At 40.3% G+C, this 13,540-nt stretch overlaps 1 protein-coding gene across 2 annotated transcripts; it reads right to left on the minus strand.

Annotated features, from left to right (window-relative positions):
• Nucleotides 1–623: 623 nt before the first annotated feature.
• On the minus strand, nucleotides 624–10,935 carry PTGFR (prostaglandin F receptor). 2 transcript variants are annotated; one of them, XM_075615728.1, is made up of 3 exons: nucleotides 10,622–10,935; nucleotides 7,580–8,438; nucleotides 624–2,513 (listed from the first exon to the last, which is right to left on the minus strand). In XM_075615728.1, exons 2-3 carry the CDS (start codon nucleotides 8,378–8,380, stop codon nucleotides 2,187–2,189), a joined length of 1,128 nt encoding a protein of 375 aa, XP_075471843.1. In that variant the 5' UTR covers nucleotides 8,381–8,438; nucleotides 10,622–10,935; the 3' UTR covers nucleotides 624–2,186. The 2 variants fall into 2 exon arrangements, 1 of the variants encoding a protein (XP_075471843.1); XR_012804029.1 differs by lacking the exon at nucleotides 7,580–8,438 and having other exon boundaries at nucleotides 2,383–2,513.
• Nucleotides 10,936–13,540: the final 2,605 nt, after the last annotated feature.

Consider the following 13,540-nt stretch of genomic DNA (forward strand, 5'->3'; position numbering starts at 1 on the left):
TAAACTCCAATAATGCTGAACAGAAACTCCCACTGAATTCAACATAGAGGCTCATGGGACATGTGCTCTGCATATTCATGTAATACATTTGTTTTGCATTACACTTCTAGAAGGGATCATAGTTGGGAAGGGTATTAACTCATTAGTTACCAATAAGTCACAATAGTGGTATTTTACTTGCATTTTAGTCCAGGATAAGTATTATATAGGATAACTCAGGCACAAATAACCTCTTATAACACGGAAACGTCGGGGGCTGCACATTTGTAAAACATTAGCTTTGTGACTTCATGTATCTAACAGGGAATATTGGTTAATATTCTACATATAACATTAAAGAACCAGCTGTTCAAATTATCTGCTAACTGTCTTTTGGCCAATGAAAATAAACTCTTTATATTAAGGGAAAAAAACTCCTAGGCATTTTCCTCATGGGAAATCAATGAGACGCAGAGACTTCCGTTCCTATCAAATAGCGGCCACCTCATATCTCTCCATATAAGTACCACCCAATGTGAAAAACGTAGGAGGGTGGGGGGGGGGGGGGGCATTACTTACATAAACTAATAGAACACCCAAATAATTGTAACTTTGTTAAAGAAAAAAATCTATTGTTTGCTTACGAAGATCATTTAATGAATGAATGGCTCACATTGTATATTACACAAATCACTTTACATCAGCAATGCTCAACTCCAGTCCTCAAGCCAGTCAAAGACTGCGCCTCTGATTGAGCCACCTGTGCTGAAGAAGGGACTGATTGAGCCACCTGTGCTGAAGCAGGGATATTATGAAATCCTGACCTGTTGGGGGGCTTGAGGACTGGAGTCGCCCCCCCCTGCTTTACATCATCCTTATCTTTGGATAGGTTACACAACATTTAACATAGTAAAGACGTTATTGCACTTAACACTGATCCGTCACAAAGGCATCATTATTGAAAACACAACTTGTAATCATATTTCTGCCTTCATGCATGGTTTCCACTTTTTACTAAAATATAATATTATATTATAGGTTATTTATGAAGAACAGGGAAGTAACTTAATGACTTCCCTTTAGTGTACCTGCCATATTCATGTGACGTAGAGATGCGCAAACCTGGCGAGATTTCTCTGAAGTTTCTATCACATTTTTCAAAGGTGATCTAACTTTTGGCGTCCAAATGTTCCAAATGAAAAAAAAAATCATCTTATGTCACCTTTTTGACGCGGCAAAGTAGCAGCCCGTCAATTAAAAAAAATTTTTTTCCAAATTCGATCGAATTGTGAAAGTAATTAATTGACAAGGCGACGCCCACGGACTTTTCAGTAACATTCAAATTTGCCACTAACTTTTGTACTGAAGCGAACTTCTGCGCTGAATCGGAATATAATTTCGCTAAGATCAACTAAGCGTGTGAAAAGTCCGCCCATCTCTAGTAAAAAGTCCCTTATAGTTCATTTGGTTTATTACAAATATATTTATCCTTGGTGTTACATAATTTACATTCCCTTGGGGTAATCTATAAAAATATCAGTCAACCAAACAATTATACAGCTGAGCAAAAAAACAACAAACAAAAGGAGTGTACCAACTATGTTAACTTAAACATGTTATTCTTTATATTCTGTACAGCCTGTATATACAGTTATATTGCACACTTAAAAATATGCTACATACGACTATGAACAAAAAAAAAACAAATGACAAAAAGTTTATACTTTTGCTATTTCGGACTAAAATACATTTATAGCCAATGGAAAGTATTTGTGATAACAATGACATGGTTCTTCCATCAGTCCTATTCTGTACAGCAGGGCTGGGCACCTCCCGTCCTTAAGGCCCACCAACAGGTCAGGTTTTCAGGATATCCCTGCTTCAGCACCGGTGGCTCTCTCAGTGGCTCAATCGAACACTGAGCCACTGATTGAGCCACCTGTACTGAAGCAGGGATATCCGAAAACCTCTAGTAGAAAATATTGTATTTGAGCGCGCAGTCTCTCCAAACGACCCCCCTCTCAGCTACCCGGTGTCACCCCGCAGCTATCCGAAAACCTGACCTGTTGGTGGCCCTCGAGGACTTCAGTTGGCCACTCCAGCTATACACGATTTCTTTACTGACGTATAAAACTGGACTTCCAAACCCTCTGGCACGAACCACTTACTTATTCCTAAACAACATCTGAGCAAGAATATGATTTGCTCTATAGGAGTTCACATTTTTGTTCTGTATCGCTGTTTTGGGTCATTTTGAGCGTATTCGTTCGTGTACAACTTGGCGATTCGGAAATACCGGCAACTTTTAAAGAACTTTTGATGGAGCTGAATTCCCAGGTATGTAAGTTAATAACTTCCACACCACAACAACGCCTGGCAATCCGGAACAGTTTTTTGAGGACAGTTTTCCTCAGGAGGATGTAAACCCAAGGATCCAAAATTTGATTCCATGTGGCCATTCGAAGGGAAAATAGTATAGTCTTACATGTCTCCAGTGAATCGTCTCCATTTATTCCAATGTTAGCCATTGAAACCTGCAAAAGAAAACATTGGTTTAAGCTACATGCACTTACTGTACATTAAATGACAAATTGATATCATTTTCTATCAGTTTCAACTATGAATTGCTAGTATTTCAAATATAAATATTCAGCTACACAAAGTGTTAGAGTAAATGGAAAACAGGCTGAGGGCTCTTCTTTATTGCTTATACTTGAAAGCCCTCTGCAAATGTTTCAAATTATTCCCTATATCGTTTCACATTTAAAGTGGCACTGTTGCAGTTTATTGAATAACCCCTTATATATCATTTATCATGCTTACATACTTTGTCAAAAGGTCAACTCTCTCTTCTCATTACCACTGTCCCTGCTCTGGAATTTATCCCACGAACCATTCGATGTAACACTTTCCTACATGAGTTATAGTGTAATGAATTCAGCCCACACATATGATGGATTCTCCTCACATCCTATTTCCATACACACTTGTTCGCTTTCTCGATCCTGCAAAATGTATCAGAATTGGTGACAGCGAAGCATTCTGTCACTGTTATATCTGCGAGGATCATCATTCTATTTCACCATTTACTAGCCGTGTCAGTGCCTGAGGTCCCATGATACCACAGTGCCACATGACTGATCCCCCCCTCTCCCCCTCACCCCCGCCTCTCACCCACTCACGACATGGGCTCCATTTTTGTTTGACCACTCTACTGGCCCCTGTAAAAATGTAATTTCCCCATAATGTACCTGGCATGGTAATAGGGTCAGTGGTGGGCCAAGGCGTGTGACTTACCAAATGCATCATAAGAGCACTCAAGCGGTTAAATATGTGTCACTATGTAGCTTTAGTCGCACGTATTATACTGCTCTGTGTGAAAGGTTGGTGTCTTGTAAATCAATGATAAATGTAGTCATTTGATTGTTAGCTTTCTATAGTGAAATATGAGAGGATAGTTGCTTTGTATATGGTATAAGCTAAATAAGCCACTGTAGATACCCACCAACATAGCTACAATGCTGCCCAAACTTTGCACTAGAGCAAACTGAAATTAGAAAAGATTACCAAGACTTAAATGAGCAATTCATGCACTTTTTTAAATTATTATTTTTAAACATAGGATTAAAGCAGGTTCCCAGGTATGTAAGTTAATAACAGTGTCTTCCAGTGGATCCAGTAAGCTCTGATAAGGAGCAGGAGAGCTCGATCCCGCATTAAATGCCCTTGTTTTGAATGTCAGTTAACAGGGAATTGATCTCTGACAGACACTGATTATTGGAGCTTAATTTAACAATCCCCCCCTTGATATCTCCCAGCCCAAATCTCAAGCATTACATTTCTTGATGTAGTGTGGACTTTCTCCAGCCAGACTGTTAAATCAGCTATACTGTAGATTTTTAAGTTATTATTCATGTTATAAAACTTATTGTATTTTTTCATACGTGGAAAACCAATTTACACGGACACATTGTACTAGTCAGTGCTGGTATACGGGGATATGTAAAATAAAGGCAAAGCATTTATATGGTAGGCAGGATCATCTTTACCCCAGCACTAAACAGAAAGTATCAAACGTAGCTCTATTTCCTGCTCCTTACTTTCCTATTTCTCTTTGCTCTTTTTCCCTCTCCAAATACCCTCAGGCATAAACACATTTCACAACATGCCAACAGTCATTAGGCAGCTAATGTGAATTACACCAATGTGGAAACAATATTCTATTTTATCCCCACTACCAGGTCCATTTACAGACATATGTTTAATGGGATATGCTTGAAACCTTGCACTCATCGTTCTAATCTCCCAGAATGCCAGCGGGCACAATCATAACTGCAAATAGAGAAGAACATTTATTGCACACAAGCATACATTCCTGTCCCACCTGGGACCTCCATGGTCTTGGATTTTTTTAATAAATACTGTTACATATTAAATATGAAAACTCCCTCCTCCCTGTGATGTGTTCTGAAAATGTGAGAAATAAAGCAATCTAATCTATTTGGGAAATGAGTGATTTCAAACAGAACTGATAGAGAAAGCCGTGGTAACTAGATGCTAACGGTAAAAAGCATGAAAGGGGAATTTGCACTTTTTTTCTATACATGGAATCATATTAAAATGATTTTTGTAGCTTAGCAATTTCACATTTATTAAATAACATAAAAACTGAAGTCTGAAGTATTTCTAATGTGTCTAATCACGTTTTTGCTGCCGCCACTGTTCCATATTAAGACAGATCTGTAAATACTGTAAGGTTCAGTCTGTGACACTCATTTCAATTAAACAAGTTTGGGTGCTATTGCCTTAACTAACCTTGTTCTAATACTTTCTACATAGAGCTTTTCCTTTCTTGTTTATGTTGCAGTACGGTAGGTTGAAGATATCCGTCTATCTGAGTGTATATGGCTGTCATTCTGTTCTCTCATTGGAAAGAGTAGTTTTGCCTACTTTTGATCAAACATACACTAAATTATTTCTATGGAGATTTTTGAAGTGAAATTTCTTTGCTCGCACCGACAGTGTTTTCATGGGAAAAGATCCTTGCCTTGTAACGAAAAACTGTAACGCGAGTGACATCACGGTACTAATGGATCCATGCTCGTCACCAATCACACTCGCACCCATCGTGCGTGTCCATCGCGCTTGTGCAAAAAACACCATGCCGGGCTCGGCACACGTGGGCAGGGGCGGCCAGTCTCTGCGCACATGTGCAGTGGCGGCCAGTCTCGGCGCACATGTGCAGTGCATTGTATTCGCAGCTGCATTCATTCTAAACCCCTTCAGTGTACATCTGCATCACACCAAAGGTGGACACCTGATGGGGCACCACAAGAGCTGCTCCCCTCTGCACAGGACCAGTGTGCTAAGAGTTAACATTTGCTTGTACTTTGTGGAACGGCAACTCCACCCACGGGAATGTTAATGAGCTAAGAGGACAAAGAACTTTGTATTCACAGCTGCATTTATTTTGAACTCCTTCAGTGTACATCTGCATCGCCCCAAAGGCGGACAACCTTTGGCATAGCTAAACAGTGTGAGCCGTTTGGTGACGTTCGTTGACGTTTGGTGATGTTAAAGCTTCTCTATTTCAATGTGACTATGTAACTATGTAACAATCTGAAACTCACAAGCCCGTTATCCCCTGTACCCAATTTTCCAACTCTATCTGTCCATGAAATGTCTGTGAATTGACTGTATAACCCGTTCTTTTAATGTAACCTGTATTGTTATAACTAGGTGCCCAGGACATACATGAAAACGAGAGGTAACTCTCAATGTATTACTTCCTGGTAAAAGATTTTTATAAATAATAATTACATTCTTGCACTGGAACCTATATACTCAAGAAAAACAACACAATAGCTCAAAAACAGTGGCACAGTATTCTCCATTCCTCTTTCCTTTTCTGCTGCTAATAGGTGATTTTCTGCAGTGTAAATATACATTGTTTATTATATGGATGTGAAATTTAAATGGATAATATGTATGGATAAAATCTGTTAATAATATCTCTGTAACCTATTCTTTATGCACCTGTCCTCTTCCCCCCTTGGCTTCGCCTCTGTAAATATGAAGTTCTGCAATGGCATCAAAAAGTGAGTAGCATCCTTGGAAAGCATGCCAGGATATAACCAAGTCATTACCAAGGTAACTTCGTACCTTGCATGTATTTAACTACATAGATACAAAGTGTCCCGCGGGACGAAACGCGTCAAGAGGTCTTTTGTAGCAGTATACTTTTCCTGTGTATGCATTCATTAAACTACAACCTTTAAGATTTAAGCGTGTGGACTTTCAATTCATATCCAGACGGCAGCTGTGCCCCGCCTGACTACCCCCTTTTATTTAACTACATAAACTTTACTGTTTGTTGGTGATAAATACTATACATCTATAAATGAAGAAGGGTGGGGAGCCGTGTTGGTCCTTTCTTCTATGTATGTATATGTATGTATGTATGTATGTATGTATGTATGTATGTATGTATGTATGAATGTATGTCTTTATTTATATAGCGCCATTAATGTACATGGCGCTTCACAGCAGTAATACACGTGACAATCATATAAATAACAAATGACACAAATAACACATAAAGGGGAGAAGTGCTTCAGACATCAAAGTAACATTTAGGAAAAGGTGTCCCTGCTCCGAAGAGCTTACAATCGAATATAGTAACAAAGGAGGGAGAGGGCGTAGGTACAGGCCCGGCCTTGGCTTTGTGGGGCACGCTGGCAGCGGGGCCCCCCTTGTAAAAAAAAAAAGAAAGGGGAACTTACCTTGACAAGCAGCCCTCCTCCGGCAGCGTCACGGCATCATGACGTCACATTGCAATAGCAACGTGTCATCATATGACCTTGTGACGTTGCGTTGCCACACGCAAAGTGGCAGCCCGCTCCGGAAAAGGTGAGGAAAAAACACACACAAGCCCCTCGCTGCTTGTCTGACCCTTGCTCCCCCCTCCGGTCAGCTGAATGTTGATTCATGGAGCTTACAGGAGGAAGAGGAGGGATCGAGAGGCCCCCAAATGCGCAGGGCCTAAGGAGGCCGCCTTCCACTAACGTCAGGCCTGATACCTTATATTGGACGTACAAATATGTTACAAGCGTTCAAAACTCTCAGGGCCCTTCATCAGGTAGCCCCCACCCTGAGAGGTTCGGAAGCTTGCAACATATCAACAACTTGTTGGTCCAATAAAAGGTATCACACCCCCTCCTCCCTCTTTCATTACTACATCTATAAATGAACACGCCTCTAAATCGTGCGATTGCCAGGAATTCATGCAATATGCAGCTTGAAAGTACTTACTGTAATTTGTAACAAATGTTTAAGTTAAAAAAGTAGTTACATGTGCCTGGAAATAGTTTTGAAGTAATTACTTTGGTCAATTTTCATAGTATCTAAATTTAAACGGGGAAGGCAGTGGGGTATGTATGTGTCTAGCACTGCCAAGTGAGTTAGCCACCCACCCTGTACCTATAAATAAATGCATGTTGACACTGAAACATCATTAACAATTTTGCTGATGAGAGGGTGAAGTAGTAATATAGCAGCGAAAATAAAAATAAATGTTTCCTTATGCTGTTTCAAAGCTTACCAGAAATGGAGTCCAGCAAATGCAAGAGACACACATTATGGCCAAGAGTTGGATAATCATTTCTAAATGATGAGATCTGCCTTGTCTGTGCTGATTATTTTTCATGTTAGATCTAAAAAGTGTAATACCAGTCATTGCATTACACAGGAATGAGATGGCAAGGGACAAAAGCCCTAAGAAAGAGAAAAGTAGCAGATTAAATTGATCTGTCCAGTCTTCAATGTGTTCCGTTTTTAAGAAGCACCAAGTTCTAGATGCCTGTATGTGATAGGCTCGTAAAGTAAGGATAGGCAGCAACGCTACTGAAACAGCAAAGAGCCAGACTAAAGTCAAAATGATTTTCACATGTTTTGAAGTCATTGTTGTAGAATGAAAAATGGGCTTAGTGACTCCTATACATCTTTCCACGGCCATCACACTCCCAAGCAAAAGTGGGCACAGACCAAAGAAAACCATGCAAATGCCAAAAATGCTGCAGAGAATATTTGATTGATCAAATCGTATCCAGTCTCTGTCAGATGCATACACAAAAACTGCAATAGTTCCATTAATGAGATGACCAAACAGATCAGTAATCACCAAGCCACTAGCAAACAACAGAAATGATGCTTTTGACTTCTTTCTAAATCTCTGGTAGGCTTTTAAAAGAATTGCTATGGCAAGACTGTTAGATATCATTCCCACTGTCATGAAGATGACTGAAAAAAATACTGATATCTTCTGCTCCATTAGGCAGGTGGTGTTTGAAAGTACTCCACTTTGAGGATATATTGTTGATTCTGAACTGTTGTTCATTGGCATTATTGGGAGGTTATTCAGAAACCTAATACATGTCCTCAGTCTTATAAAGGAACACAATCTGTCAAAATAAAACATACAGGCAAAATGGTTAGAAAAATGTTGATCATCCATGCATTGTTAGAAAAGGTTACTCTTATCTAAGAAAAAAACATGACATATTTCTTTCATTTTGCTATTATAATGTCTGATTGACGATGCTAGTTTTTAAATACAAATGCCATTAAGCATTTGAGGGTCTGTTTTATTTTTAATTTTAATACTGACTGAATTTTAACAAACACGCATAATAAAACATATGAAACGAGAGTGCAAATCTTGTACAATTCTATTAAATGCCTACTTTAAGCATTTCTTAATTCCTGCCTGATTTTGATTATCTCCCTATATTCTACTTGTTTACTTAAGGGGAACTTTTTGTTACAATAATTCCCTCACCTATTTTTACCCTGGTTCCTAGAGGAAGTAATTAGAATGTTGATCTTGTTTATTTATTTTAATTCCTTTCTACACAATGTTTTCACATGTCTATATTCAAAACTCCTATTATTTTGAATCTTATATAAGGCATAATTATATATATATATATATATATATATATATATATATATATATATATATATATATATATATATATATATATATATGCCTTATATACTAGCTACATTCACATGTGCTCACAAGTGATATTCTTTTTTTGCCTATAACGGTGGAGGTTTTTTGTCGTCTTTTTCACCCACCATAACTTAACACCCACCACACACACACACACACAAACACACTTTGAAATAGACAAATGTAATTGTATGTTTTTGTTACATTTTCACACTTTGTTAAACAGTTTATCTAACAGTGTTTTCTTTATTACAAATGGTAACATGTTACATTACTATTTCAACTATCATACAATTTATTTAAAAATGCATACATGATTCTTCCATTAGTAATATGGAAATAGATCCCTGCAATTCCTTTTTAACCAATTGATTAACGTACCATGTGTACTCACACAGTTCATCAGAAAGCAATGTTTTTATCATATCAAACTTAGGAAGCATCCGAAATAGTTCTCAGAATGAGCTTTTCATTCTGATTTTAACATCCGGGAGTCTACAGATTGACCAGGCATGGGTCCAGTGTAAACAGGTCAATATAATGAGTAATAACATTAATAAAAACAATCCCCAACAAAAATAAAATGAAACGTTAATCATGAATATATAAATACAGTGTAATTAGCTACACTTGCGGGAGAGTCAGTGAGTGGCAGACCTATCGTTTAATTGCTACAGTGACAGTGACATTCTGTTACATCTAGTCTCAATGGAACGGTTTAGCCTTGAGCTAGCACTATACTCAAGAAATGATCTCCATTTATTCATTCGTTACAGTACTGGCATATTGATTTCTCTGAAGCAGGCTCTTGTATTACTTATGTTGTGCAGCATTAAATACTGGAAACTCTGTCATCTTATAAAGCGTTTGCTATTCCCTGTCTGCCACACCACACATTTAATAAAACTCCATTCACATTCACAGAAACTTGGAATCATCAAGTAAAACGTCTATATCTTTCTCACTACAGATGTGCGAACTTTTTGCCCGCAATCTCACACTCTGTCAAATTCGCCAAGTTTTCCAAAAACCAAACTTTTTAAAAGTTTTCCAACCAATTCGCCAAGTAAAAATCCCCACCGCCCGGGATCTGGGTTTTGCATAAAATAAATAAATAAATAATCGAATGTTCGAGCGAACCATACAGTATGCAACAAGTGAATTTAGGCAAGTTCTCACATCTTTATTCCTAAATAAAAGGCAAATGTCAAACTCATCTATTGCAACATCTGTCCCATTGTGCTTCACTGCATACTAATTGCAGCATTCATATCAGCATTGCCAGAATTAAAATATATATATATTTTAAAACATTTGTATTTTTTTAAGCCTAAGCAATGTTGTAGATTTGTTACACTAATGTTTGTGTGTATCTGTGTGTGTGTGTGTGTGTGTCTGTATATATGTGTGTATATATATATATATATATATATATATATATATATATATATATATATATATATATATATATATATATATATATATATATATATATATATATATATATTCTGATAACTTTTTCATTACTATTATCACTTATTTATGCAGTGATGGTATATTCTATAACACAACACAATTATTGTCTATAATAAATCATACTGTTGCATTATAATGCTAGCAATAGTTTACCTTATCAGTGTTGATGTCCCACATACAGTTACCAGTCACTGAGATTTCCATCCTGATTTTGTACCTTCAGGATAACAGCATACACGAATCCAGCTTGAATAAGGTGTGATAGGGCAGCAGAAGGGAAGAGAGATTCTTTGCATCCACTGGTACTTTTCATGTCTTCATTAGTGGGGTTTCCTTACTTAGAGTTAGAGTTTCTGCAGGATTTTCTAAGAAATAAACAAGCAATTAGACAGAGCTGAACTCAGTTGTTCTTGTAGCAGCTTCTCTCTCACTCTGAACAGCAAATGTATGTAGTGCTCCACAAGCTGGCCACATTGTCCAACTCCTCCCACAGCACTTAACCATTTATAGACTATAAAAGCACACACACACACACACACACACACACACACACACACACACACACACTACTGCGACACAAAGCTACTGTATGTAGTATTGAGAACAAACCATACTTATGTTGATATTATTTGCAGTATAATACGTAACATCCAATTTCTGCCCAGGTTTACCAGGGCCCAGGACTACAGTTTTAACCACCCCGTGTTGGCACCTTTTGCGAGCCCCCACCCCCCTTTCACACCTGCTTGCTCTCCCCCTCTATTCCCCTCCTCCATCTCTCCATGTATTTCTCTCATCCCCTCTGTCTCTCACTCTTCTGCCCTCTCTTCCTTCCTCACTTCCCCCTTCCTCCCACTCTTCCACCCCCTCTCTACTCTCACACTTTCCCCTTTCACTATCACTCAATTACTCCCTTCTCACTCAATCCCGCTCCCTCAATCCCACCCTCCTCAATCATTCCCCCATCCCTCCTGGCCATACACATACAATCCCCCTCCCCCACGCACAAACGATTCCCACCCCCCTCCCCCACAATAATTCTCCCCACAATAATTCTCCCCCCAATACGCACAAAATAATACCACCCCACACAATACACACACAATAATACCACCCCACACAATACACACACAATAATGCCCCTCACAAAAAAATTCAAATACAAACGATAATACATCTCCGCCCCAAAAAAATACAAACACACTTACTTTGGGTGGTCTCAGGCCTCTGGTGCCCTGGCTCTCCCCAGCTGCTGCGGGGCTCTATCCCACTCCCTGCTTCTTTCTCCCGCCGGTGCAGGCCGGAAGCTGGGCTTGCCCAGAAGTTTGGTCCAGCTTCTGGCGCCCGATTTGGGAGAGAGGCAGACCCGGCAGGAGGCTCGGTGTAGAAGAGAGGCCCACAGCAGCTGGGAGAGAGGCAGACCTGGCAGGAGGCTCTTCTTGGAAGAGAGGCCCACAGCAGCTGGGAGAGAGGCAGACCTGGCAGGAGGCTCGGTGTGGAAGAGAGGCCCACAGCAGCTGGGAGAGAGGCAGACCTGGCAGGAGGCTCGGTGTGGAAGAGAGGCCCACAGCAGCTGGGAGAGAGGCAGACCTGGCAGGAGGCTCGGTGTGGAAGAGAGGCCCACAGCAGCTGGGAGAGAGGCAGACCCGGCAGGAGGCTCAGTGTGGAAGAGAGGCCCACAGCAGCTGGGAGAGAGGCAGACCTGGCAGGAGGCTCGGTGTGGAAGAGAGGCCCACAGCAGCTGGGAGAGAGGCAGACCTGGCAGGAGGCTCTTCGTGGAAGAGAGGCCCACAGCAGCTGGGAGAGAGGCAGACCCGGCAGGGGGCTCGGTGTGGAAGAGAGGCCCACAGCAGCTGGGAGAGAGGCAGACCTGGCAGGAGGCTCGGTGTGGAAGAGAGGCCCACAGCAGCTGGGAAAGAGGCAGACCCGGCAGGAGGCTCGGTGTGGAAGAGAGGCCCACAGCAGCTGGGAGAGAGGCAGACCTGGCAGGAGGCTCGGTGTGGAAGAGAGGCCCACAGCAGCTGGGAGAGAGACAGACCCGGCAGGAGGCTCGGTGTGGAAGAGAGGCCCACAGCAGCTGGGAGAGAGACAGACCCGGCAGGAGGCTCGGTGTGGAAGAGAGGCCCACAGCAGCTGGGAGAGTCGAGGTCCGGCAGTAATCAGAGGCCTGGAAGCCAAACGCAGGAGTTGGGCCAGACTTCTGGCTAAATGTAAATTGATTACCCTGCTTCACACAGGCACAAACATGATTATATATTATATATAATATAGGTTATAGATGTATTATTATATAGCAGAACAGGCATCTACATATAGGTAATATGGACTAGAAATGTAGGCGGAATCATGCACGTATCTCAAACATTTCCGTTTCTATTACTTTCCCCAAACGAAGGATGAAAACAAGTTGACAAGGTGAGTCCAGGTAATCTGTGTCTCAACCTTTTAGGGGTCACCTACAGTAAATGTTGTTTTTCCGGTGAAACATGTAGTACTCCCACCCATTGTACACAGTCACAAAACCTTTAACACACTTCACTGTGTGCTCGACTTAGAGATCATTCCCCTTACATTGTTTGGTCAACATTCGTGTGATCAGTAATCACATTGTGCATAAGGTGTACAGTACTTACTTTACAATGTTAAAATAACAGGGGGAACTTCCTTATGCCAACTAAGTTTTCAACATTTAGGAAGATCTTTGAAGTAACCCGAATCTGTTATCTTGTTTCCTATGGTCAAAGTTACTTGGCATTCTATCAAGGCCTTTGGTTGCAAAACTAGTTTTTGGTAGATGGAGTCATATCCAACACAATCAAAACCAGTCTGGTAAGAACAAATAAATAAACAGAACATATTTAAATTGATACTCAGCATATGGGGACCTTGTGGAACAGAATGGGTCAAAACCGAGCTAAGGTGGTGAGCACATGTTATTATTGGAAGTTAGATATTACAGGGCATGTTGTCCTGGCATCAATTACAGTATGAAAAAAATATTCTAAAGATAGAGATGAAGGGCCATATTTACTAAGCACTCTTCTGCCATAAGGAATCTTCCAGCATTGTAAG

Source organism: Ascaphus truei, chromosome 10 (assembly GCF_040206685.1).
Source record: "Ascaphus truei isolate aAscTru1 chromosome 10, aAscTru1.hap1, whole genome shotgun sequence".
Taxonomy (NCBI): domain Eukaryota; kingdom Metazoa; phylum Chordata; class Amphibia; order Anura; family Ascaphidae; genus Ascaphus; species Ascaphus truei.

What these genes read in the sequence shown, in the direction of transcription:
- PTGFR (XM_075615728.1), bottom strand. Translation starts at nt 8,380, where the DNA reads ATGCCAATGAACAACAGTTCAGAATCAACAATATATCCTCAAAGTGGA. An exon ending in TTTGCTGGACTCCATTTCTG is followed by an intron (nt 2,514 to 7,579) that starts GTAAGCTTTGAA and finishes TTTCTTTTGCAG; the next exon opens with GTTTCAATGGCTAACATTGG.